The sequence below is a fragment of the Hirundo rustica genome, chromosome 19, assembly GCF_015227805.2.
Source record: "Hirundo rustica isolate bHirRus1 chromosome 19, bHirRus1.pri.v3, whole genome shotgun sequence".
NCBI lineage: Eukaryota > Metazoa > Chordata > Aves > Passeriformes > Hirundinidae > Hirundo > Hirundo rustica.
The window spans coordinates 4,594,120-4,621,011 of record NC_053468.1 but is presented as its reverse complement, the minus strand read 5'-3'; the positions used below and the strand labels follow the sequence as shown (position 1 = coordinate 4,621,011).

Here is a 26,892-nt window from a genome sequence, read left to right as displayed (position 1 = left end):
CCCATGTGCCCTTCTCCATTATGATCTCTGAGTAGGCCAGAGAGGTTCCTGCACACACCCCAAAACTTCCCGCTGGTCTTTGAACAGATGTTCAAAATCTTGATTTTAAAGCTCCACATGATGGAGCATCCACTGCATCTCAAGGTCACTCATTTCAACAGTTAATGACTTCCTCTGTTAGCATTTCCACCCTGCTTCTAGTCAGCCTTTGCCATGCTCCTGCTCTCCAGGAACCTTGTCTTTGCTGAATTCAAGGGTCCCTGCTTCTCCAACCTCCTGCCCACACCAGCACATCTGGACCGTACTGCATCTTCTTCCTCTCCTAGAGCCCCTTCCCTGAGGTTCCCCACCAGTTCTGCAGACCATTCCCACTATGATTGCTTTGCCTGAACCGAATCATGCTGTTCCTGCCTTAGGTGGAGGCCACACTGGCCTTTCCCCAAGTCCCCAAATCTCTGGGATACAGCAGGGTGGGGGGTGGTGGCTTGAGTCTAATTGGGCATCACTCACAACCATGTTCTGCCCAAGCTCTGTTGCTCTCCCCAGTCATTCCACACCCAAAGGGGAGCCCACAAGTCCCTGTTCCTCAACATGTGCCCCACATGTGCTGCCCAGGAGCCCAACTCTCCGCTGCTGCCTGCAGACCCCTCGTTTCATGCAGCCACCCTTGCTCCCCAGTGATCATGGGTGGCCTCCCCAAGCCATGCCATCACCCATCCTCCTTTCTCTGCACAAAATCCAAGGGTGGTGATGGGGCTGGGTAGAGTTCCCAGATGGCACCTGGCCAGAAAAACCTGCTCTGAGCCCCTGGAGGGCTGCAGGAGACAGATCCTGCACAGAAGGACCAGAGCAGGGCTGCACTCCCTGCCCTGTGCAGGCTGCCACGACACGTGTCAGCAGAAGGGACTCGTGCTCCTAATTTAGAACAACCCCAGGGCTGCACAGCCGTGCACTCAATCATTTCACCCAGGCCACAGAACCACCTTCTCTTCTCTCCTTGTGACCTTTTAGCCATGGGAACGAGGAAGATGGGAGCCCTCAGGCTCACTTCCCTCTGCTGGGACGGCCTGGACCACAGGGGACGGGGGGATGCTGCCAGAGGGACAGTGTCACACCAGAGCCTCAGGGAAAAGGCTCTGTCAGATGCAGATCTGCTGTGGGGGGTCAGGACCTGCTTGCACCACAGGGCTGGTGGTCACTCTGGTGAGCTGCAAGCTCCCTTGAGATCTGAGCCCAAGAGGGAAGCTCCAGGGTTGCACAACGAGCTCATGGAGAGATTCCCACAGCTGAGCAGAGGCTGCGGGGATGGGGCAGGAGGGAGCTACCCTGGTACTGTGCTTGTTCACAGCAGGAACTGGAGGGACTGAGCCAACAAAAGGAGCCTTCTGAGAACACAAGCTCCCTGTCACGACACTGGGAAGAACCTAAACATGCCCCCATATCCCACGTGCCAGCCTGGAAACGTCCAGCACCTTCTTCAGAATAGGACAAAGATCCAGGTTTCCCACCTTACAGAGACAACTCTTGCCTGGGGACTTGCTGTCTCCCCTGCTCAGCTGGGACAAGGAGAGAGCTGCTGAGCACAGCATTGCTCTGGGCTTCTCTGAGCTTTCTGACTTTCAGTTTCCATGGGACAGAGACAAGGTGCTGTCCCTGCTCAGGGTGAGATCCCTCTGGCTCTGAGTGCCCGGCCCCAGCACAGGGAGAGGAGCCAGAGTGAGCCTGGGCAGAACCAGGCCACCCAGCTTCCCGTCCCCAACGCCTCTGCTCCTCTCTCCTGTTTCCCTGGCCTTTCCAACTGCAAGATTAAACAGAAGAAAGGAGTCAACCTGCAGAGCAGCTGGCAGGGCCCTTAAACACACACACGGAGCCTGGAGTGAAGCAAGGCCTACAGGAACAAGCAAGGGCAGAAAAACAAGAGTTGAATTCCTTAATCACATCAGGATGTGAGAGGCAGGGGAGGGACGGGGCGCCAATGTCAGCTCTTCCTGTACGTGTGCTGGAGGCTGGAGCTCAGGCCTCCGCCGCAACGAGCTCCACGGCTATAAACTTGATCCTGAGGCTGAACCCTGACACCCCCTCGCCCACCTCCTCTCCCGGGGCCGTGGTGCTGCACATTATTAAAGCTCCCCCCAGCCTGGGTATGAAAAAAGCAGCATCTGGAACTCATAGCGGCGTGCGAGATAGAGGCAGGCGGGCCGGGCTGGCAGGAAAGGGCACGAGCGAAGCACACTCAGGAGACAAGGGCTGTGCACCATTTGCCCCCCCCCTCTGCCTCCCCCCCATAAAATGCACACGCAGCTAGGCCAGCTATAAATAGCGGGAGCTGCAGGGCAGGCAGAGGCTGGGCCCCACAGGGGTGATTCTTCCTTCACCGAGGCGCGCTCTTCCCGCACGGTACCTGATCTTCCAGTTGTTTTCCCTCTTGGCTTCCCATTTCCTTTCCCATGGCGTCTGGGACGGGTGCCACTGACACATATTTTCCACCCTTGAATGCCAGCAAAGGCTCTTCTTGTCCACAAAGGGCTTCCAGGAAATACTTCAGAACTGTGACCCTCTTGCAGTCGGCTGCAATAACCTACGGGGTGAGGACGAGGGGGTTGGGGAGAGGGAAAGGAAAACAAAGTCAGTGCAAAGGGGAGCGGATGAGTAACGACCAGGGGGAAATGTTTGGGATACAAGGCCCAGCGGGATGCGGGCAGCACCACAGGGATGTGAGGGGTGCCCCTCTTCTAAACACGAGAGGGTTTGCCTTGCTTTGCAGGCCCTGGGGAAAAGGAGGCAGGCAAAGTCAGGGCATTCAGCACCGATCCTGTCCTACCTCCTGTGAGCACTCCAGGGCTGCAGGGCTCCCAGCCCCCTGCCCAGCCCCAGCAAATGGGGAAAATCCTGCTGAACCATGGGAGATCAATGATGTGGCCTATCCCTCGGCTTCATTTTGGCTTCGTTGCTGGATTTCCCCCCTTAAAAGCTGTGGAGGGATGCAGGTGTGAGAGTGAGAGGGCGGGGGCATTTTAGAAAACCTGAGCCCCATCTCACCTCCAGGCCGACCCCGTCCCACGGGCCCATCTCACAGACCAACTGGGGAGCCCCGCTGGGGAGGCTGGGATGGATCTGGCCTGAAGGAAACTCAATAGCTTGGATAATTATCCAATTTATGAGGCTCTCAAATGGAGTTTCCAGAGCACAGGAGCCCGGTGCCTCCACAGCCCTGTCCCGCGCGGCACAGCCTCGGCCGGCACCTCCGCCACGCCTGGCCTTGGCTCAGCCCTCGTCCCCTTGCAGCAGGGCTCTGCACCTGCACAGCTCTCCCCTGGTGCTTCCTGCTGACTGGTGTCACCCCCAGGGAGCCGCAGATTTATAGGGAGAAAGTCAGCAAACGAGATTAAAAAGTGCTACACGCTACGGACGCAAAGTCTGCGCCGACGCCAGAGTTTCTCCTGTCCCCAAACCACCCTGGGTTGGCTCTGCTCGTAGATCAAAGCAGTCTCAGAGACCCCCAACCCAAAAGGATCTCTGCAGGCTCCCAGGATTGGGATTCTGAAGCTGGGGAGAGCGCCAGATGCCTGGCAGCCAGGGACACACACCGTGTGACGTGTGTCCTGGTGTGGCGGACATCAGCTTGTCCCCGATGGGGCTGTGCCTGGGGCTGGCAGTGGCACCAGCCCCGCTGCACCGGGCTGCTGTGAGAGGAAACTTCTGCTCTTCCACAGTACTGCCAGTTTCCTCTCTGTGGGCTAATTTTAACCACCGTGTCACTGCTGTGCGTGTCAAAAACCTGACCCTCGTCTGACCTCCAACCTCCCACCCCGGCTACTGCCGGAGCGAGGCACCCTGGAATCCTGTGTCCGCAGCTGGGGCTGCCTCTGTTTGGAGGTGTCCCCCTGAACTGCTGTGTCCCCCTGTACCTGTCCTCCCCACAGAGGCAGCTGCTGCTGCAGGGAGCTGGTGTGAGCAGTGTGATTGTAAGAATTAGTATTTTGAGGACCAACGGATCCATAACCACTGATTCAGCACCTATAAAATGTGTCCTATGGGACCGAGGTGAGCCAAGGACGAGGTGACACCAGCTCAGCAGTTCCAGGAGCTGTTGGGGACCCTCTTTCCCAGGACAGCCTTTTGCTGCTTGTGACATCCAGCCAGGAGCAATCCCTGCAAGTGTCACCACAGGAACATTCCCATCCTCCTGGCTCTCCTTTAGGAACGACTGCGTGCAGGGGAAAGTCCAAAGGAAAGGGAACACGAGCGAAGCTGGAATGGCTGTCATGGGAAACATCCCTCCTCAGAGTTCCTGAGAGCTCTGGGCTGCAGCTGAGGGAAGTGGTGGAAACCTCACCACTGGCTTCACCCCCAGCTCGACGGGCTAATGCCACAGACACCCAGCCTGACTCACACGGGGCAACTTCTGCCCAGGGATTTTCCATTCTGGATATCTGCAGTTCTGCTGGGCAAGCAGAGTGCCCACCACCACCAGCCACGTGCCAGGGGATGCCAGGATGCGGCCAAGAAGGGGAAGGGGATGCAGGAACTGCCTGTATGGGTAGGGAAGAGATGTGTGCCCCATCCTGACCCCATTCCTGAGGGATTTCTCAAGACAACTCTAGAAATAAGAGCCACATCCATGAGGTTTTCAGGAGGGGCTGAGTGCTGACACAGCTGCAGTGCAGCCATTGCTCCACAAAGGTTTGATTCTGAGCCTCTTGGATCAGGAATGATGGGGCAAAACGCAGAAGAGCTCCCTTCACCCTTGGCTGGGGCTGGGGACAAGGGCAGGTGGGATCACTCCTTCCTCCCCCGAAGAAGAAACCAGTAGGAAACACCAGATTTCCTGCCAAGCCAGCACAGCACATGCTTAAATCCAGCTCATCTGCTGGGGGGGAAAAAAAGAGCCCAACCGAAGGCCCATGACATAATGCCACAGCAACTCGTCTCATGAACACATTTTTCCAGCCCACATGAATGAAAAACAGGGAAGGAGCGAACGCTCCGCACATCCCCGTCACGTGCAGCCCCGCTCGGGGAGGACGCGGCAGAGCCGGCAGCCAGGCTGGGAAAGAAGTGACCCGTGACTGGCACCCAGGTCTCTCTCGAACGGCGGAGAGGGACCTTGCCTGCCGCCGAGCGACCCAGCTTTGGTCACAAACTTCCCGTTTCGGAGTGGAAATGCGAGTGGCAGCGCCGGGATAACCGGGGTGGCCGCGGGATAACCGGTGCACGCGGCAATGGCAGCGGAGCGCGGCGGGGACGGCGGGAGCTGTGCCCGAGCTTCCCGAAGGAACGGCAGCACCAAAGGGGCACGGTGGGGATGCATGTGGTGATGTGGCAGCAGACACCTCAGCCCCAGCGGGGAACAGAGCCCTTCCCCCCGTGCAGTGCGACAGCAGGAACCGAAAGCCTGGCTCCGAGTCACTGCTGGGTATGAAAATAGGCCTGACACGAACGCAGCCGCTCTCAAAGGAAAACCGAAACCGAGAATTGCTGAAGTGGTCTGGTGCCCCCGTCCGTGACCCGGGCTCAGTTCCCCAGAGCCACCACCGAGCCCCTCGCCACCGCGGTGCCTCTCGGGGACACGTGGCTGGGGACCAGGCGTGGGACTGAGGTGGCTTCGGCTGCAGCAGCTCTGGTTGCCAGCCTGATCTCATCGGGGCTGGAGAGGAGATGTTTCCGATCCCCTGCTCCATCAGACAGCCTCACCACCGGCTCCAGCACCAGCCACCCACTGGGGGCTGGCAGCTGCCGGGGTTCATTAGCCAACTGCTAATTCGTGGGTCACACATTAACATGCTGATCATTGAGTAAGACACAGCAGGACACACATTAACACACACTAACTGCTTGCTGAGACCCACCGGGCTGTGCATTAACTGTACCAGCTGCTGCGTTTCCAAAGCCACTCTGCAGTGCCAGTGCCACCAGGACCTCACGAGTGTCACCTCCTGCCAGCGGTGAAGCGGGGTTCCCGTCTAACCAGGGGTTCCCAGATGTAAAAAAGCTGATCCCCTCTCTGCTCTCAGCTGCATTTCCCCCCAGTAATAAAACAGGCAGAAGAGAAAAGCTTCCCTGAGCACTTTGGAGGGCAGAGGACTCCCACACCACATCACCACAGGTCCTCCAGGAGATTTAAGGGGAGGGAAGGGCCTGCTCTGAGAGCGTGAGCTCTGTGCCTGAGGGGACACCTGCACCTGGTGCTGGCGTGGTGACACCACCAGAAACCAGCCCCGCTCTCACTTTGGGTCAGAGCAGCTCCTGGAGCAGGGGAGCTGCGCCTCTGCCCCCGGGCCGGCCCCGCTGCTCCGCACGCGGCTCTCCCGCAGCTCCCAAAATCGCTGTCACACCCTCCGCCGCCTTCAATCAACTTTTACAACTTGTTAATTTTACACAGCGTCCTAAAGAGCAAACAACTGGGAGGCAGGAATGCAGATTCCTTCAGCTAGTCCAAAGAGCCTCCGGCAGCACAGCCAGCTGGCCGGGGGAGCCCTGCTCAGCCGCGGGGACCGGCCACATCCCGGGGGGGACAGAGTCTGGAGAGGGCTGCCCCACGCCCACGGCAGCCTCTGGCAATGCCACACTGCTGCTGGAGGTGTGTGGAGGGATCCTGGCAGCTCCTGCCTCGGCAAAACCTGTGACTGCACAAGGAAACAGGAGGCAGCAGCTCTGGAGAAGTGATTGCTCGGAGGACAGGCTGCCATTGCCGGCTCTGCATTCCTGTGTGCGAGGGGGAGACACCAGCACATCCTGACAGCTGGATTCAGAAGGGGAAAAGGACATGAGAAGTTTGAGTCATAGCGTGGAGAGATCCCATCCCAGATTCGGAGATGGGAACGGGATAGGACCGGGATTCAGAGCCAAGCTCCAGCACGATCCAGCGTGGGGATAACACTGTTTTTGCCACATCAGTTTAAACATGTCTTAGCTGAAGTAGCTCAACGATGCTGAGACCAAGAGAGCCCCAAACAATCTAAACCACGCAGCCACTGCACTGCCCAGCTGAAACGTTTGCACTGACCCTGCAAAACACGCAGGCAGGCCATGGCTCGATGCCACCCTGTGCCCTGGGCCGCCTCTTCCCATCCCCGGGGAGCCAGCTCGGAGGAGGAGCAGAGGAAAGCACCTCCTCTGGTCTCGTCCCTTCTGGGTTTTCATCTCACAGGCTTGCACAGAAGCTGGGCTGGGTTCAGCCCTGGACTCATCACAGCCCAACTCCTCTGGGCTCATTCCCCACCCAAGGAGCCCATTGCTCTGCCCAGCCCCAAATACAGCTCGGAGGGGTTTGGCCACCTGGGTAGGGAGCACCAAGGTGTCCATCCCAGCTGGGCAGAGGCACTCACAGCTGGGTGTAACCCTGGTTTCAGCAGCTGGGAGCTGCCTGCAGCCACAGGTCTCTCAGAGAAACTTGTAATTTCAACTGATCCCACAAGCAGGCTCGGTGGACGTGGTTCCCATGTGCCTGCAATGCTGTGTGTTACCCGAGGGAGCAACTGTGGCTGCAGTAGGGACCAAAGCGAGGCACCTCTGGCTTGGATGGATCTCACTTGCTGGATCCTGAGCACATCTGGGGAAAGGATCCGCCACATCCATGCCGGATGCTCCATCAAAGAGAGGAGCAAGAGAAAACACCCAAGGAAGACAGAGAAGTCCAGAAGAACCATTCCAGTCGCTCTTCCCCACGGCCGCAGCTGGAGAACCACTCTCCAAAGAGAAAGCGTGGCCATGGCTTATCCTAAACTCTCTCCCAGCATCCTGAGCCTCACACAGGCACAGCTCCAGCCTCTGCACTGGGGCACAGAGTCTCAGACGAGTCAGCACAGCAGATGTGCTTTGGCCTGGCAAACACCTCCATCTTTCCAGCTTTAAAGGCCCCACAGCCCAGCCAGGAGTGGCCTTTAAAGCTGGAAAGCAGCACGGAAAAGGAGCCAGCTGCCCACCATCACCAGGGTTTGCTGGGCTTGCCCCATCCAATGCAGTGATGCAGAGAATACACACGGGTGACACAAAGGTGCAGAGTGAGCTGAGTCACCCAATTTTTGGGGTCAGAGACCAGAAGAAGCCCTGAGTAGCCTGCACAGATTCCTGCCAAGGTTCTGGTACCTGTCACTGCTGGCAGCTGTAGAACATCAGGGTGAGACTCATGGGGGAAGCTGTGAGCAGCTCTGGGGCTCGGAGCCAAAATACCTCTGAGGGTCCTGCAGGAACCTTCAGTTAACTTTGTGGAAGAGTCAACACCAAGGCCAAAGCAGGTGTTGCAGATGAAAAACCATCCTCCAGATCCACCTAAAGGTCCAGTGCCCAGGATGGCCTGGAGAGCTGACACAGCCCAGCCCGGGACCAACTGGAGCTACACAGCCTGGAGAGGAAAGTTCCTGCCGGATTCCAAACCAAGCTTTTGGCTTTCGCTGACGCTTGGAAAGACTTGCCCTAATGTCTTACTCACCTGTTAAATGTGCTAAAGAACTTCATTGTCAGATCCAGGGAGCAGCAGCACGGAGCAGTTGGCTCCAGGCTGCATCCGACACCTCGTAGGCAGGGGGTGGCTCTTCAGCTTGTTTAAATTTACCCCCACCAGAGCAGTCCCAGAGAAGATGATGGGATGCAGGAAGTTTCCAGTGAGTAATGGGGACGTTTCATCTGGTTTGTGAGTGCCTGATTCTCCTCGTGTCCTCAGGCACTGCTGCCAACAGCTCAGCAAGGGCTGTGGGCTCCTTCACAGAGCAAAATGGTGCCTCCATAAGGCACTGCAAGAATTTTTGCAGGAATTTTCACTGGAGAAAGAATTTGCTTCCACCCACTGTGGCCACATGTGCTGATCCCCACAGCAGTGACATATCCAGGGCATTTCTGCTCTTCAAGGTGAAGCCTTGAGCGCAGGACCACACATTTGAATTGTCTGTCATGTGAACGAGGGGTTGAAAAATCACAGCTGTGAAAGAGGCAGATGACTCCTGGAGAAACACTGAGTCACACACAGGGACTCCCTCTTACACCCACTTCAGTGCCTCCCTGTCTCCCACCCCAGCTCCCAGCACTTCCAAACTTCCCAAGGAAAGAAAGAGAAAAAGCCAGGCCACAGAGTAAAGCCAAGTCCAAAGGAGCCCACTCTGCTCCTCCCTTGCAAATCCTACTGGAACACAAACTGGGGAAGACAAATCCCTGAAATCCTGCCCCTAACCCATGGTCCCAGGCTGGGGAAGGAGGAAGGCAAGCTCCTTATCCTTAGCAAAGCCAACATGGCACCACCGACAGCTTTCACAGGGCACAGGCTGCTCTCCCTGCCGCCGGAGCCTCCAGTCTTTTCCTTTTCGGGGACTGGGGGAATTTATTTCCTCTGCCATTTCGGAGGATGCCTGCCTTGCCAGAGATTGTTTTGCAGAGTTCAGACAGATAAGAAAGTGGTTAGCAGGCTCTTCGGTGGAGGAAGGGAGGATTGCTTAGTAAGGGAAAGGCGACAGCTCTGCTCTCAGCAGCCGCACGCTGCCCTTCCTCTGAGGCCACCGCTGCAGAGGACGCTGGCGTTGGGGACAAGGCAGGGCCACCCCCACACCTCTCCAGCCCGGGGGTTTTTCGGGTGCATCTGCTCGTGAGGCCACACTGGTGACCAGAGACTGTGCTGCTGTGCCAGGACTGGGATCTGTCTCTCCTGGAATTCGGGAAATGCGGCTGGTGAATGTTCAATCCAACGTCTCGATTGCAAAGCTCAGGGAGCTCTTGCGACAGCGCCCTGAGACAGAGCCCCTTCTGCAGGATATGAGGAGAAAAAAGAAAGGCCAGGAGCCCAGTTCAGGCTGTCTGTGCTGTGGGGACAGTGCTGTGGTTATCTGGCACCCTCCCTGCTCCAGAATGTGTGTCTGGAGCGGTGGCAGAAGGGAGCTGGCCCTGCTGGGGGCTCACAAGGAGGAAACTCTGAAAACCCACCAACTGCACAAACTCTTTCCCCCAGGGCTGCCCCATGGAGACAACGAGATGATTTCACCCACAGAGTAACTCAGAGATTCCTGTCCCACAGGACAAAGCAGCAGCGTCAGAGCGCTGTGACAGTGGGAAGTTGGGTGGTGGAAGGAAAAGCATGACAACACAGGAACAGGGGAGCAGGGATGGCAATCTACAATATAAAAACAGCATAAAAAAGGTGCAAACTAAAGCTCACCCTGACAGCCCCCACCTGCCCAGCCTGCACCGTCCACCTCTTGCCCTTCCAGTGTCACTACTGCTTCAGGCAGAGAGGCAGGGGCTGGAATATTCTGCCTGGTCCTGGCAGAGCTGGCTGGGAAGCCATTTCTGTGAGTTTACACAGCTTATACGTTCTCCATGCAGTTCCTGGCCGCCTTCCATCGCAGATGAGAGTTTTATGTCGAATTTTAAGTTTGACCACAAATATTTAAACTTCCTTGGACCACAAATGCTGTATCTTCTTTGTGGTTTAGTTGGCACCAAATGAGTATTTACAGATCCCTATATGTCTGTCTGTCATTTAAATATCTCACGGAGGTGCCAAAGGCTTCCAAAGTGGAGGGGCTCCTCCAGCAGAGCCCTGATTTCCCCCTCTCTGCCCTTCCTTACTCAGCACAGGCGAGGGAGAGGTGCAGGCACTGGCCAAGCCCTTGCAGAGGGCACAGCTGCTCTGGCCTGAGCACTTCATACTTGCACTCTATTAAGTTTTCTTTCCAGAGAATGTCATCTGAGATCCCACCATAACTTCCACGGTTCCCTGCCCTGGTGGATACTTGAACTGGGATGAAAGCGTTCGGAATTTTCTCCCCTTCTTTTAGGAAACTGAGTCTACAGGAGACTGTTTTAATGAGAACCGCTACAACCTCCTAAAGCAGCACAGCTCCCACCTGGCCACTGCTCGCAGCCTCCCCACGGGGGTTTTCACTTCCTCAAACACCAGCGATTCTCAGCGGGTGATAATCCCAACCTGCTCAACTGGGATCCTTCTCTAGGTAAACTGGTCAGAGTGGTTAGCGCCAGCGGCACAATGGTATTGAATTCAGGCAAGGCCGTTTGGCCAGGAAAATGCGGCTAAATAAACACCATAAAAGATCCCCCCTCAGCATCCAGCACCAAAGGAACTTGGTGCTGCTGTTACATGGAGCTGGATGGAGAGCAGAGAGCGGAGGGTCCTTGAGCTGACACCCAGCAGCAGCCCAAAATCCGAGTCAAAGTGCACGCACTGGCTTGAGTCAAGTTGTGTATTTCATTTCCTTCAGACTTTTTAGTCTAGCGCACAAACTGGATGCTCATCCCACCAATTTCAGGGGAACTTTAGAAGGTGGAGAGAGATGCTGTTCTTGCAACGCTGCTTTTCCCATCCCAGGGATCCACAGCACTCCAGGAGCCCCCCCCCAACTCCCCCCAGCCCTTGGGAGGACACAAAACAACGGCGTGCCCAGGGCAGAAGCTCCAGCGATGGCTGCCCACATCAGAGGAAACAGATACCTGAGTCAGAGGCATGGGATGAGAAACCTCTGCTCCACAAACCAGAAGCCAGACGGAGCAACGTCAGTGCCGAGCTGCCCTGGTGCTGCTCTCATGCCTCACCAGCCCTGGATGCTGCTGGGAAGCTCAGGGCACTCTGCCCCTCTCCTCTGCTTTGGAAGTGGAAAGAGGAGCAGCTTTGCTTTGAACGAACAAAGCCCTGGTGAAAGGGCAGCTCGCGGGGCTGCCACGTGCAGGGAGGAGCTCCTCCGACTGCCGGGGCCAGCGCCGAATTCCCTTGCAAACGGAGGGTGGGGATAGAGCAGGCAATGGAGTAACACCAGAAAAATGCCACCACAGCTCGGCTGGCTGCGACGCCACCGCCCCAGAGATATTTACCAGCACTGGCATTTCCCCCCCGCCTCAAGAACCGCGCTGGCAGCACGCTCCCGGCTCGGGGCAGGGCGGGAAGCGGCTCTCACCATTTCCAGCAGCCGCTTCAGGGAGGGACAAACGCTCTGTTTTGCTTTACAGTGAAATGCTGCCACTTAGGGGACTCCCGATGACGTTCTTGTGCCTGAGAGCTCATGTCCTCTTCCAGGAGGGGCTGCTCCAAGCAGGACACGCTCCCTTAGCCTGACAGAGAGGTAAATTTCGGCACTGGCCGTGAGCTCTGGCCCATGCAGATCCTGCTCTGCTTTAAGGAAGCAGCAAGCACAGCTCTGCTACTTATACCCAATACTCAGCTCTTCTGGCAAATGATTAATGGCCCGAGTCTTGCAGTTGCTCGCTTCCAGCTGGGCCAAGAGCTGCAAACACACCTAGGGAAGGGAAGGGAAGGAGGAATTGGAACGTCGGCTTGGTGGGGAAAGGAAAACTATTCGCTGTGCCTTTGTTTTTGGGAGAGCTCCTCCTCTCGGGAGTGGGATGCTGAGTGCAGAGCAGGGCCCCTGCCCCGAAACGGAGGAGCTGAAGCAGAACAATAGGGTGGGGACTCTGGATGGGCCCCGACAAGTGGGGTGGGCTGGAGCGGGGGCACCGATCCATCCTTTTGACTTCATTCACACTTACAGCTGCATTAGAGACATTTCCTGAAAGCACAGTAGGAAGAGAGGGGTATTCGCTCACTCCACCCTCCATCTAACACCGTCCTCGCGATCCAGCCGCGCACCGAGAGCCAACTCTGGCCTCTGGCAGAGCTGCAGGCCAGACATTACAAGCGCTGGTGTGAGCAGCACAGGTCCCCACCCGATGAGCAGCGAGCAGACTTGGAGCACAAAGGAGGGGCGCAGCAGCCGGCAAAAAAAAATAAAGAACAATCAAAGCAGCGAAACGTTGTCCGAGGTGGACGGGAAGGTGTCGAGGGTGGGATCTGAGCGTTTGGCTTCAGGACGAGGTTTGACGCCAGATGAACGGAGGCAGGTTGTCCCGCAGAGGAGGGCAGTGACAGCCGTGTCACAGGGGCCTGGGGCAGGAGCAGAGGCACGGCACTGCCAGCCCGGCCGTGTCCCCAGCATGTCACTTCCCCTGGGGCAGGGGATTGGGGACGAGCCCCGTGCCTGAGTCACCCCGGCCGCGGAGCCCGCGCGGCCCCGGCGCATCGGCAGCCTGCATGTGGAGCCTGAAAAACAACTTTTTTTTTTTTTCCCCCCCCATCTTTTCTTAAAAACAAAAAGCCAGACGCCCTCTTCCAGATCTGGAGTTACTCAGGCTGACTCACAGCAAGGCTCTCCTGGCTCTGCTGGCAGTGCCTGCATGTACCTGGAGTGGGCTGTGCAGGCTGTGCTGGTGGCACCCGCAGTGTCACACACCTGGAGCTGTGGCACTTCCCTGAGTGCTGTGACAACAGCCTGCTCATTATTTCCAGCTTCAAATGTCAATCATTTTTGGTTGGAATCCCCAAATGAAAAAAAAAAAAAAAAACCCACCCAAATAAATGAAGACTATAATTTTTTTTTTTTTTTTTTTTTTGGTAAATGGGAAAAGTATTTCTTTCATTCTCCCATAATACGAATCCAGCAAACAGGAAAAACATGAACCCAAACCAAAGCTCAGACATCACATCTGGGGAGAGACCAAGCATGGAAAATTTTAATCCAAAGGTTAATGTTTGGGAAGCTCCGAGTGTGTGAAAAGAGGGGTTAGATGGGTGCTGCTCTGCGGCTCGAACAGTTATTGCCGCCAAGTGGCGGCTTTCAAACGGTGCCTGCCTGCCCCAGCTCAGGCACTCGGGGTCAGGAGCTAAAATAGAAAACAACTGAAATCACTGGAAGCAAACAAACACTCAGATCAGATGCTGGAAAAGCCAAGCGAGCAAGGAGCCAGCAGCAAGAAATGCAACTCGAGCCCTGTGACTGGGAACGGCCTCCTGACTCGCCCTGGGTGAATAGCACCGAACCACATGGTGCTGGTGGCCCTGGTGACCCTCTCCTGCTCCCCCAGCCCTCCCGTGCCACCTCCAAGATCACTCAACAGCCCTTGACACTCCTGTCCCAACTGTCACCTCCATCTCCTTTGCTCACTGCTCTGCAGGGTCACACTCTAGCGGTTGTCACACCTCGGGGCTTTTTCCACCCCACACTTCTCTCACCAGAAGCACCATTTCCTGCCCAAGGACAGAGCACCCAATCTTTCCCCTTCCCCCTTCACCCCACCCCAGCAGAAACACCTCCCTGTACCTGCCCAGAGCAGCATCTCTGCTGCTCTCCTGCTCGCCCCACCCTTGCACCCCGAGCTGCTGGGCTCCTGTACCCCCGATCCCGCAGCAGCACTGCCCTCTGAGCATCTCATGCCCCATTTTCCCCCCACATCCTGCCTCCAAAATGCCTTTGTCTTCATCTTCTGCATTAGATTATGCCCTTTCCAGACTGCTCCTTCCAGACACTAGAAATCTCTCATCCCCAAAGCTCCGACAGAATAGCATCCTAATTGCCTTTGTTAGGGATGGGGCCGTGCCTGTAAAATTGCCACGGCTGCTGCGAGGCCGGGGCGGCACTAACAATAGCTTAAGAGCTCCAGGAGTTCAGCGTGGAGCCCTCCCACACTAAAGCAAACACAAAGACAAGAAGGGACCATATGTGTGCATATGTCAGGTGGGTCGGAGCCCGGCTCCCCGGGGGTGGGAAGGGAAGGCACGGCCCCGGCAGGCGTGAGAGCATCCGGCAGAGCCACGCTGCATCCCCGGCCGGGAGCCTTCCTGGGATCAGCCAGGGCAGAGCTGCTCGCCGAGGAGCTGCAGCACCCGTGGGCTGGGCTCTGCACTTGCCAGAAGGGCTGGGCTGCTTCTCTCCAGAGCGCCGAGCCCAACAGCTCCTGCACAGCCACGGGGAAGGTTTGATTTTAGGCACGTCACTGAAAGAGAAAATGACTGTGACCTGCTGCAGAGGGAGGAGTGACACATCCCGAAGAGCTGGGGTGTCACACACTGCTGCCCCCGAGGCGGTGGTGCTGACCAGAGAAGCCTAAGGATGAACGATGGAGTTCAGCTCTTAATATTCTGATTTTGAGCCTGCTCAAGGTGTCAGACACAACCAGGATGCTGGGGGACACCGTCCAGAGAGGAGGAGAAGGGGAACTGTCAGCAGAGAATCTCCGCAAAGAAGATGGCAAAAACATGAACTACTGCACAAAAATTGGAAATGATTCTTTAACAAACCACTGGGTAAGGTAACCCAGCTTAGGATCAGTGCCTTGCTTGGCTGAGGCCGAAATCCAGGCACCTCTTACTCCCTGACCACACTCCGCAGGTAAAAACCTAAATCTGCTGACAACCAACTGCAGAAACACAGAGATAAAAATGAAAAGGAAACAGAAGTTAGGCTGAGGGAAAACACCAGGAACTCCTGTAGACACTGAATTTTTCTCTAAGCTTAGCCCAGAAAAAAGGCTCTAAAAGCACACGCAAAGCACCTCTGTGTGGGCAGGGCAAGGGAACAGCGATGCCAAGGGAAGACCTCGAGGAGCAGCTGAAGGGAAATTGTGGCAGGGCTCACCTGCAAAGGCAGGGGAAGTGTGTGACGAGAAACGTGAGCAGCAGAGGCTGGCAAAGCCTTGGCTCAGCAGCGGGCTCCCTCAGGGTTTGTGCTGATGGAAGCGTGTGCTAGCACGCTCAGAGGAGTCCCAGCAAAGGCCAGGCAGGCGTGCTCCAGCTGCCCGTGGACCAGCGCTCCCGCTCCTCATCCCTCCAGCCGAGGGGGAAAACGTAATCAGAGCAATTTCTATTAGCAAAAATATAAAGACTTGGAAGCTCTGGGCTGTCTCTTGACAACTAATTAATTACCAGGTAGCATCCCCTTGAAGCTGCCAACACAGCACACACAAGTTTCAGCACGATTTAGGGAGAGGGATGAACTTTACAATAAACTCTAGAATTTTACTTCATCTCCCGCCACCATCTGAGATCCTGGGGGAACAGGAAGGGGTGGCAAGAGGCAAAGGCTGAAGCCATCTGGGATCATCATTAACTCATTCACTCATGGCCTCTGAAACAAAAAAACACCGACTTTGCTGCGAGCAGCAGCTTCCAGCCAGATGAACTCCTTGGATCCTCCATTTCTTAAATGCTCTTCTGCCAGCTTCTGCCATTCCCAGGAGGAGGACACAAAGAGACAAAGGCTATTTGGGCTGCAGAGGCTGTCAGGGAGAGCAGTGGAAGCTCCTACCCATTGTGATGTGCCAAGCTTTGTCAGGAATCCCACAGCAAAAAAAAAAAAAAGTAACAAGCTAAAGCTGAAGATCAGGATGTGTGACCTGTCAGGGAGCTGGGCTTGGGCAGCCAGGACCAAGAATCTCAGAATGGTTTGTGTTGGAAGGGACCTCAAAGACCACGTGGTTCTAACCCCCGTGCAACTGAACACTCCCGTGATTCGATATAAACCTCATGGCAGCACCGTGAGGTCTGAACAAGGACACAGCACATGAAATCCGAGGATGTTTAGGGGCAGTCATCCCAACATAACATTTCTCAGGGCTCTAGAGCCACAGGGAGATGGGAGAGGCTGCTCAGCAGGGCACAAACGGCCTGAACTACCCAGCGCTGTCTGCACCCAGGGTGGTATAAATGAACCGTCAGCAGCACCCTGATCAGCACAGGGGGACAGTGCTGTGTTTGAGGACAGCTTTGAGGAGCTTTTTCACCTGTGTCAACTCTCCCACCTCTTGAGACAACCCAGGCAGCTTTTGGGAGCCTCCATCTCCCTGCTCCAGGCCACAGCTCTACTGGTGGCCACGGGTTTCTCCCTTAAGACACCAGCACAGCCACAGGTCATCTTGCTCAGGTGCAAATGTTCTGGGCTAAGCCAAAACATTTCTTTTCTTTTTCAGACTTACTTGATGTAAGTCCAAAAACTGAGATGACATCAAAGAGCCCATTGAGCAGATCCCCTCCAGAAACACAAGGGGACTTTACCTCGTTAGTACAAACACGGTTCCCCTGCAGACTTCCTGGGAACAGCTGAAGCAGCGCCGCACTTCAAAAACCAGCCTGCACATCACAGGGCTGGGGAGGAGCTCAGTTCTGGCTCAGGATTGTTGTCAACCCTTTCAAAGCCCACGCAGGATCACACACAAAAATTGTCACAGCCCTAGGGGGAACAACTTTCTCTCTGTCCCCAGGATATGGGCTGTAAAGGCAACGGCAGGGCAGGAGCTGTCACAAGGAGCAGCCAGGGAGGATGTGAAGCCTGATGTGAAGGAGAGAAAGAGAAGACTTAGAGGATGGATTTACCCCTGCTGGGACTGGTCAGTGGCTGTTTCCCATGAGCTAACAAGAGGAATGAATGTCCCTTCAGGGCTTCAAACCCGTGCCAAGAGCCCATCTTTCTCCGAGGGATGGCAACTGCCAGCAGTTCTGTCCCTGCCGCAGTCCCCCAGCTCGGATCTGCTGCAGGCTGGGGCCTGAGGTCACTTCCAGAGGGACACAGGAGACCTGCAGGAGCCCAGGCTAAGCCGTGGCATGGAGTGACAATCAGGAGATATGCTGCTTCCTGGAAGAGTTGGAACTGATGCGCAAATAATGGCAGAAAAATGCGGGGCAAGGGAGGGTTAGAGAGAGATTAGTCTGGGGCACACTCTGGGAGATACACAATGTTAAGTATGAGGGCAAAGGAAATGAAAACTGGAAACTCAAACATAGTCAAGAATCCAATCCCAGCCTGGGCAGGAAGTTTACACTCTGCTTCTAAATATACATGTTTTTAAATCAACAAGCTTTCTTGTTCCTCGGCTCTACTGTACATCCACGTGGGAGAACGAACCGGATGGAGGCACTGCCAAGCTCTCCTGGCGAGGTGCTCTGTCCACAAGGGACAGGGCACGGGTGGTGACACGCATCCCTGCCATGCCCCACAGGGCAGCAAAGCTCCCTGCTCCTGGAGTTGCCATGGGAGAGCAGAATTCCCAGCTCCAAGCTCTCTGCTCGGCTCCAAACTCGCAGTTCCTTGCAGGCAGACTCTCCTGTGCTCTCCAAGTGCCTGTGGACCATGAGGTGAGGGATCCTGTGAGCGGGGCTCAGCTGTGGTGCCTCTTTCCTCCCCGCTCTCTGGCCACTGCATTCATGCTCAGCAGTGGGATAGTCACATATTTTTTTTAATTTGATATAATTATCTCCTAGAAATTACTGTACACAGCCTCTTGGGATCTGAAGCAATTAAGTGAAGATAAATTTCTTTCATGGAGCAAGCTGTCAAAGGATGAAGCAATTTCATTCCCCATTTGAAGTGGAAGCTTTGGGTCATGCATGGTTTATTTGAAACAATGCCATCACCTAAAGCTGCTGATCTTATCTGTCTCTCTCCGTCTCTCCATTTCAAACTGCTGAAGATGTGCAGCGTGGCACTGCCTGAAGTGATGACATCTGGCACCAGGCCAGCTACAGAAACAAGCTGCTCCTCCCCTAGCCCGAGTGCAAGAGGCCAAACATTCCTATTAAAAAGGGGGAAACCGAGGTGAAATCTGGGAAGCGCTGAAAAGTGGGAATCCTGCCCGAGGGAGCAAGCTCCAGGAGGAGCGAGGTGCCAGCAGGAATGGGGTGGCACTGCCCAAGACAGGATGGGGCATCTCTGAGGGGTAGCAGGCTGCCAGGCTTCCTCAGCAGGCTGCCCTGAGGCCACGTACACCAGGCTTCCAGGATTTCATCACGAGGAGGAACAGCCCATGCCCTTCTGTGTGAGGAGAGACACGGCAGGGTGGAAATTATATCCCCATTAGCACACGCATGTCAAGTCTCTCAGAATTTCCAGCAAATTCTCTCCTGTCCTCACACTTCGCCGTGCCAAGATGCTTCATTTTGCACAATAAAAACACATTAAAAAACCCCCTCGTTCGCATAAACCGTTCCCCAAAGTGGTGGATTTTATCCTGGAAAGGGGAGGATGTTGTAGAGCAAAGTGTGGCTGTGGTGAGGGCTTTGCTATCTCCACAGGGTCAGAGATTCCCAGGAAGAAAGGCATGTTTAGCAGGTATTCCACACTTCCCAAAATGAGGATCCCTCCTTCCCCACATCAGAACAGTCACTACCTCAAGTCACAGGGAAATTGGTGAGGATGCTCATGTCTAAATGCAAGTTGCAGCTATGAGTGTGAAAACAGGCAAGTGCCGAGCAAATTCAGCTCCCACGGCCCGGACCGACGAGAGCATTTCATCCACGAGGCTTCTGCGAAGCCCAGATCGCCGCTGATTAAATCTTTGCTCTCATTACAACTAAAAAAAGTTACTGGTACTCGAGGGAGCTAATAATAAAAACTGGCAATGGGCGCAAGTTCGAGAAGCATCTGGGTGACTTAAGAGCGCAAAAATGATCTTCAGAAGTGACCTCAGCACCAGACATGTGGCACGTCACCGACAGCTGGGAGGTCACAGCCTCAGCTCCAGAAATGCACAGCGACAGGCACGTCCCTGACACACCCTGGGGAGCTGCTCCAGGGCCGCTTTTCCACGGGAATCACGCCGGGAAACAGGTATCAGGTGAAGTGACACAGCTCTGGAAGGATGTAGCAAACTCCATCTTCTTCTGCGCCTGGACGTAAATCTTCTTCCTTCCCTAATAATGGCTGCTGTAATAAACAGCACATCGTTTATGCCTAAGATAAATACGGAACCAGAATGTAAATCTGTTCTGTTGTTCACCGAGCAGGCAGGCAGTAAATCCTCAGAAAACACATTTGTCTTCATACCGAGAGCTCGTGTTTATATGTGCATCCACCTATTCCAAGTACAATGAGGTTTATGGAAAGTTTAAAAAAAAAATAAATAAATCAATGAAATGACTACAAATAAGAACTACGGTTGTCACTATTCGTAATATATAAACATGTAGACAAATATTTGTTACATATGGCGGGGAAAATGCTCTATGTAGAACGCTGGTATGCGAAATGTTAAGGCAAATTTTGTTAGTTTAAATAAATTATGGCTTTTACCTTATGTTTAAGGAAATATATGCAAATATGTTACGGGGAAAAATGCGATTGAATTATCTGCTGGATTAAATATCCAGCATTTTTCACGTCCCGCCGCAGACACAGCCAGGCCAGCAGCAGTCAGGCTGCTCATGTGGGGTCCGTGCTTGGGAACAATTTTAATGCTCCCCAATGAACCTTCCCTTAGTACCCCCTCGTCTTCCTAAGGGACATGGGTGGCCCGGGGCTGAGGCACTGGCCTGAAATCCTGGGTATCAGGGGTTTGTTCTCATCCTGAAGCCAAGGCTTCCTGTGGGACCGGCTCGGTCCCTCAGCCCCGTGTACCTCTGTTGCCAATCCCTAACAAGGAAATTGCTTTTCCTTCTGTCACAACGTGTTGTGGAGATATGTTCATTAATGCCTGGGAAGCGCTTTGACTTCAATGAATTTGGGAAAAAGAAAAAAAAAAACCCCAATAAATTAAGATTACGGTGGTGTCTTTCTTCTGTCCCGGGTTTGGGGTGTGACAGCAGGAGGGCACTGAGGGCGACAGCTCTGTCCTGCCCCGGGAGCTGGGCTCTCCAACCTCGCCCAGCCCCAGCCCAGCGCTGCCAAACGGATTTGGCATCCACAAAAACAACACAAGCTCCAGCTGGGAGCAGAAACGTGGGGAGCAGACTCCAAGCTCAATGACAGAGGTCACCTTCCGTCTCCCATAGAGACAGAGTAGATCCCCATCTGTTATTTGGGCTGACCACTCCCTGCATTCCACCCCGTCCGCTTCTTTGGCAAGCTCTGCAGGACGTGGATCTTTCTTATTCAGGATAACAATGAGGAGTTATTAATTGGGTCTTTTTTCGGGTTTCCTGAGGTCCTTCCCATAGCTGCCTTGGTGGATACCACGGCAGTCCTCGCCCTCAGATGGGATTTAAGCATTTCAGTTGGGCAGAGACAAAACAGTGCCATGAAAGAGGGTCCCTCCAAAGCTGAGCCACGGGCAGAGGCCGAGAGTTGGGCCAAGGACTGAGTTTAGCACTAGAAAGAAGAGTCTGAGCAGTGACAGCACATCCAGCTGGTAAAGCGTGAGGCAAAGATGCAGCCCTGAGTCCCAGGGAGCTCTCATGTGATCCAGAGCACCACATTTACACCTGAGCAGCACAAAGATTGTCTCAGGCCATGCTTCATGCCCAGAGACAGCTCAGCCAGCCAGAGCAGCCTTTCCATTTCCTCAGAGTTTCTCTGGGTAGCAATAAGAGATGGCTCATTGGGAGGGGATCCAGCATTAATGGTGTTTTAATGAGGCCTTTCAATACACTTATAGACTAATCAGCAAATTCCACGAGGTCTGGGCTCTAATATGTCATTCCAAGTACACTAAAGCCGTGGCAACAGAGAGCTGTGCACTCTCTGGGCCTGATGTCCTGCCAGGAGGTGGCAGATTTTGTGCCATTTGGGTGCTGGGGCAGCAGAAACGAGGCCACTCCCCACTGCAAAATCCCAAGGGAAGTGAAGGGTGCACGCAGTGTGCTCCAAGGAGGTGTAGCACATGGTCTGACTCTCCTTTCCTAGGTCACCCCGCTATTCCCAGCACCAGGAACACACGGTCAGCGAGTTTCTTCAATAGGACATTTCCCGTTTCCCAAGAATCTGGGCCGAACCTCTGGGAGCAGATTTTAGGTCAAAAGGACTAAACACTAAAGGAGGTTTCCCATCTCATCGCACAAACCTGGCCTGACCATGACACAAGTGAGGACGCTCGGCAATGAACAAGGATCCAACCCCAGGCATGGGACAAGGCTGATTTATCCCGTCAGTCTCTGCCTCGAGCTGACATTCCCATCTCACTTCTTAAACACTTTAAAAGAGCCTTCAGCTGACACCAGAGCCAAGCTGTGCAGGGCTGGCTGAGGACCCAGCACGTGCTGGGGCACGTGCACAGCTCACACCCTGATCCACTTGGAGCTCACACTCTGGTTGAAGCGCCCTGTCCAAGATGAGCCTGGAGGAGAGGCAGAGGTGCATCCAAGGCTGGGGAGGAAGGCATGGAAACATCACAAGCCACTTGAGAAAACTCCCCACGCACCGTGGTAGCGCTCCTTCCCTCCCCGTGCCAGGAAAGAAGCATTTCAGGGACAGGGAAGGTTATTTCCACCAGCTGCTGGTTCTTCCCTCCCCGCTTCCCCTCACAGGAGATGGGGCTGGCCTGGAAAGGCAGCACTTTGTACTTCCCCGCAAGCTGTGCCCAGACCACAAAGCCACTCTGCCTCTCGCTGACAGGGGAGGGGTGAAGCGACCACGTGTAACGGGATCTTAACACCTTGGCAGGTGGTTCCTCACCTCGCAGCGCGACTGCGGTTCCCACACACAGCCCTGGGAGCGGGCAAAGCAGCGGGACCCCAGCTCTGCACGGGGAGGGGCTGCTGCTAGATCTGCTCCTCCTCGCCACCCCGCCTGCCCAGGGCTCGGGGAGGATCTGCTCACAGCTCGGCTGTGGCAAAGGGGCCGCAGGGCTTTGAACTCCTGCTGCCTCCAGCGCCGTTTCACGGCCCGACGGCACGGCCGTGCGTCAGCAGCTCCCAGCGCTCGGACGTGAAAAGCTCCTATGCCCCAGAGACTGCAGTGCACAGGATACGGCCTGGATTAAAATCTGGTCAGCAGAGGTCTTGAAATGTCAGCGTAAACAGGAGGGCAGCGCTGGCGGGGCCGCGGGGAAGCTTGCTCGGGCTTATGCTGCTTAACAATAGGTTCAGTGACCTGGACAAAGAAAACCTCTCCTGATAAAGGCAGCAGATTAAACACCGGCTCGAACCCTCCCGAGATTTCGAGAGAGCAGCTCAGCAACAGGCAAAAACTTGGAACTGCTCGGTCACTTACTTAGGAACAAACCCCGTGCTATTTAACGCAGTTAGTGGCAAATTGTGCCTGCAGGAAGGAGCCAAGGCTGCAGGACACAGAGGAGAGTGGGACAGGACAGTGTCACCTCCTCCTGAGGAGCAACACGTGGAGCCTGGGCAGTCACAGCTCAAACACGCCAGGAGAGCAGCTCAGGGACATCCCGACCATGCCCAAGACTGTCCTGCCTCTCACTGCGTCTATTCAGCTTCTAAAAAACAGGATGGGAACTGAGGGGATACATTTACATATCAGAGTTAGAGCAGCAACCCACGACTTCCCAACCTACAGCAAAATTCAATTATTGGAAACTGAGACAAAGCAAATTTAGCCGGGAAATAATGCATGTTTTTAACAGCGACTGGAACTGGGTCTGGTGACAATTTGCTGAGGATCCTGAAGGGCTCTCAGCCTTCCAGAACCAAGGGTTTGTGCTTTCTACAAGACCTGCTGTTGGAAATTTCCTTGTGGTTTCATGAGGGAGAAAAAGAACCGGTGGAGATGGCCATGGTCTCCCCTGAGCTTGCCAGCATCCGGGGCTCTCCCGGGCTGGATTCCCCATTCCCAGAACCGACGCACACCACCGTGGGCTCCTCTTTGAAGAGGGGATTTCTGACCTGTGCATTCTTCCCAGAAGCTCCCTGATGTTCAAAGCACCTTGCTGACAGACGGGCAGGTGTGCCTGTGACAGTGACCACCTCCCCAAACCCACTGCGGGGGCGGACGGGGGGTGGTGGCCCCCCAAACACAGCCCTGGGCAAGGCACGGGGGAGGGCTCCCAGCCCAGCTGTGACATTTCCTTTCACCTATACCTGTACAGCTGTTTCCTACAGGGCTGCAGCCTCGAGTGAGATGTGTGAGGCTTCTGTAGGTGCTTGGGAACAAGATGGAACAGAAACGCTTCACACCTGGCCCCAAAATTACAGCACGCTGGCGGGTGGCCAACATAAACTGGCAGAGTACCAGTTGCAATGGACATCAATTAAGCAACCTGTCATCCTCAGACTGCAGGCTTTGCTTTTTGCGATCTGCATCGCTCCTTAAGCCTTCAGCAGCACCAGCACTGGAGTTTTCCAGATGGGATCATTTCCCGCAGATTCCACTCTCTAGATTTATTGCAGGTTTTTTTTCTTTCTTTCTTTTTAACCCACACCCCTCCCTCCCTTCAAGAGGCTGAACTATTATTCCACATTGCAGATTTCTCCGGTGCTGGATTCGGAGCCCTTGTGCTCTGCTAGCGCTTGTTTGCCATCGGTTTCCCTTCACCTTCAGCGGCAGAAACCCAATTTTAAGAATATCCTCAGAACTCCCTTAGCTTAAAAAGTGATTAAAAACTGAGGCCAAACAATAGCTGAACAGGATTCCTCTCTGGAAGATGCTCTGCACAACTCGAGGAGAGGTTGCAGCAGTCACTGGACAGGACTTGTGCACATTGCTACAATGCTGCATTGAAAACAGCACAGCAGGCACCAGCGTTGCCTCCTCTGCCACCCAGACCTGGGGACATGGACTGAGCCTGGCACCTCCCACGGTGCTAAAGGCACCTGGCAAAGGCAGAGAGAGGCTCCCGTGGTGCCCACACAGCCCCCGGCACTCGTGCTCCAAGGTGATGCCAAGGACAGCTGAGGAGTTCAAAGCAGGTGATGCTCCCCACGCTACCTTCATGGTGGCATAAAATCCAGCCTCTCCTCCATCACCCCATGACATCATCTTCCAACACGGCCCATAATTTAGCTTAATTGCCTTTTACAATCCAAAGGCACCACATGAAAGGGAAGGTCGAGGCTGGGATGGAGTTCAGATACTGGTCAGAAAATGTAAACATCTCTTACTCTGCCGCCTCGGGGCTGCCAGCTCCTGCCAAGTCCCCGCTCCGAGCAGGGCTGCCCGTGGCAGGGAGCTTGCATGGCTTGTTTGGAAACCGAGGCAGGCAGGAATGGAAGGAGTTTTTTCAAGGATGACTCCTCATTGGACTCTCCTACTTGGGGCTCCGATCTCTGCTCACAGTTTCCCTTTTCCTCTCTGGACCAAACTCCGAGCTGGAAGCTCTCGCTCTCATGGGCTGAGAGCATTTGCCTGCCAGCTGGAGGGAGATGCTCCAAGGCTATGGAATGGGAATATGGAAAGGATGCTGAGAAAACAGTTACATTTGCTCACTGGGGTTTTCTCTTTGCTTACAAAGAGTTTGTGCTCTCAGAGCCCTGGGTCTTGCTACCTTTTCTCTGATGCCTTGCAAAAAGTCCTCCCAAAATCACTGCAGTGTGGCCACTCCAAGGAGGATTTAATCCCTGGCATTCCAGGAGTCACTAGGTCTCAGAAAGGGCAAAAAGCCTGGTGTTTAGAGGCATGACAGAGCCCAGTGACTCCAACAGCTACTCCTCCTGGGCTTTTAAACTTGGGGCTCCCTTTCCAAGAAGCATCAGACGTGACTACACACTGCCAAGAGATCTCTCAGAGTCTTAGGAAGACTGAAATACCATAAATAAGTGAAGTGAATAACAAGACAGGACTAATTTTAGCCCATGCCTAAATAACGATCAGCTGCTATCAGCGAATCCAAAGGCTACAGCCAATCTAGAGCACGTTGGGGCAACTCGAGAGAGGGTCACATTTGAACTATCCACCTGGGCTGGACAGTGCAGAGGAAGGAGATTTGGGATTTCTGAGGAGAATAAAGCTTGGGATTTAGGCTATCTGCACTGACAGGTGAGCGGAACAAGGAACAGCACCAAGTGTGGGAAGCTCACTGGCCACCCCGGAGCTGGAGGAGCCACGCAATACCCAGCTCGTAGGTCTGGCAGTAAAATATTGCTAATTAATTTTCAGAGCCTCGCGTTTTAGGGCTTTCATTTGCCTGGTGAGGTGAGACAGGGTTGAGACCAGTTGAGTGGTGAGTATCTGAGACAGTCCACTCCACACATGAGCATGCACATGAGGGAAAGGGAAAAAAGTGCCTTTCTGTTTGAGAGGAGGGAACCACGGTGACTGGCCCTATAAGCACATGTATTAATCATGCACCGTCTGGTTTTAATCCACACACTGCTGATCCTGCGTCTCACTGTATTGTTATCAGGGGAAGGAGTATTTCTCCTCAATCTTATTCACCAGCCAAAAGCCTGAAAATGCAAAAAACACATTTGTGAAGTGCCTTCCCAAGGACCCTGGGCCCCGGACCTGGTGAGCTGGGGCTGCTGCCTTTTTATTGGCGTTTAAAAACCTTTTATTAACGTGTGTCAGGGCTGGGGGAGGAGAGACAGGCTCAGGTTTCAGGACCCCCCATGCAGAGAGGTTTATTGTGGGAAGGGACATTAACACTTTCTCCTCCACATCTGCCCAGGGCTGGGGCATGTGGCAGAGGGTGTGCTGCAGGCACAGGCCTGGGGGATGCACTCGCTGAGCCCGTGAAGAGCTTGCAGGGATGTGGGCGACCCCATGCCTGCAGAGAGGAGAACCTCCCCGCTCTGCTCCACCTCAGGGATATCTGCAGCCCTCTTCCAGCTCCGCCACGAGCTCCACGGGGTCACTGCAGAGCTGGATGCAACAGCATCCAGCCAGAGCTGAGGAATCCAGGACGTGCCCCAGGTTCCCAGGGCTGCACCCACGCACCATCACCAGGATTCTCTTTAACCTCAACACGACCCAAGTGTTTTCCATTACCAACACCATGACTCCACAGCTGCCACCTTCCCGACCCTAACTCAGCCGTGCTGCTGCTCCCTGCTCTTGCCCCGGGGCCAAGGCTGGGTGAGGGAGGTGCTGGCAGTGTCTCCTTGGGCTGCAGAGGCTGCAGACACAGCTGACAGCTCGAGGCACCAGGCTGCATAGTTTGCTGCTGACTGGTACTGGTCGGTGGTGTTCCATCACACAAGCTGCAGTGGAGATGTGCCCAACACACACACCCAGGAAAACAAGGCCGAGTTCTGCTCACCCCGGAGCCAGCTTTTGTTGGTTACAGCTCCAATGACAGTGCAAGAGACGATGGGAAGCTCTGAGTGTCCCACTGGCTCCAGCAGGAATTCGAACGCGCGGCTTCATGGCAGCGAACGGAGTTCAGAACGTTTTCACTCAAAATAAGAGCCAGGCCAAATGCTCAGAAACTTACTGAGAAACTCTGGCTGAATTCTGCACTCCATCTGCTAAATGGGACGTGGAGAACAAAAAGGAGTGGGAAGCACAGTGTTTGTCCTATACA

The 26,892-nt window shown here is 54.7% G+C and overlaps 1 protein-coding gene across 4 annotated transcripts in view; it reads right to left on the bottom strand.

The window, feature by feature from the left end:
- Positions 1-26,892, bottom strand: part of SMG6 (SMG6 nonsense mediated mRNA decay factor) — a 107,462-nt gene that overhangs the window by 14,933 nt on the left and 65,637 nt on the right. For all 4 annotated transcript variants that reach the window (XM_058422963.1, XM_040082148.1, XM_040082147.2 and 1 more), the window contains exon 14: positions 2,402-2,578. In XM_058422963.1, the coding sequence (XP_058278946.1) occupies positions 2,402-2,578 (177 nt within the window). The remainder of the gene's footprint in view (positions 1-2,401; positions 2,579-26,892) is intronic.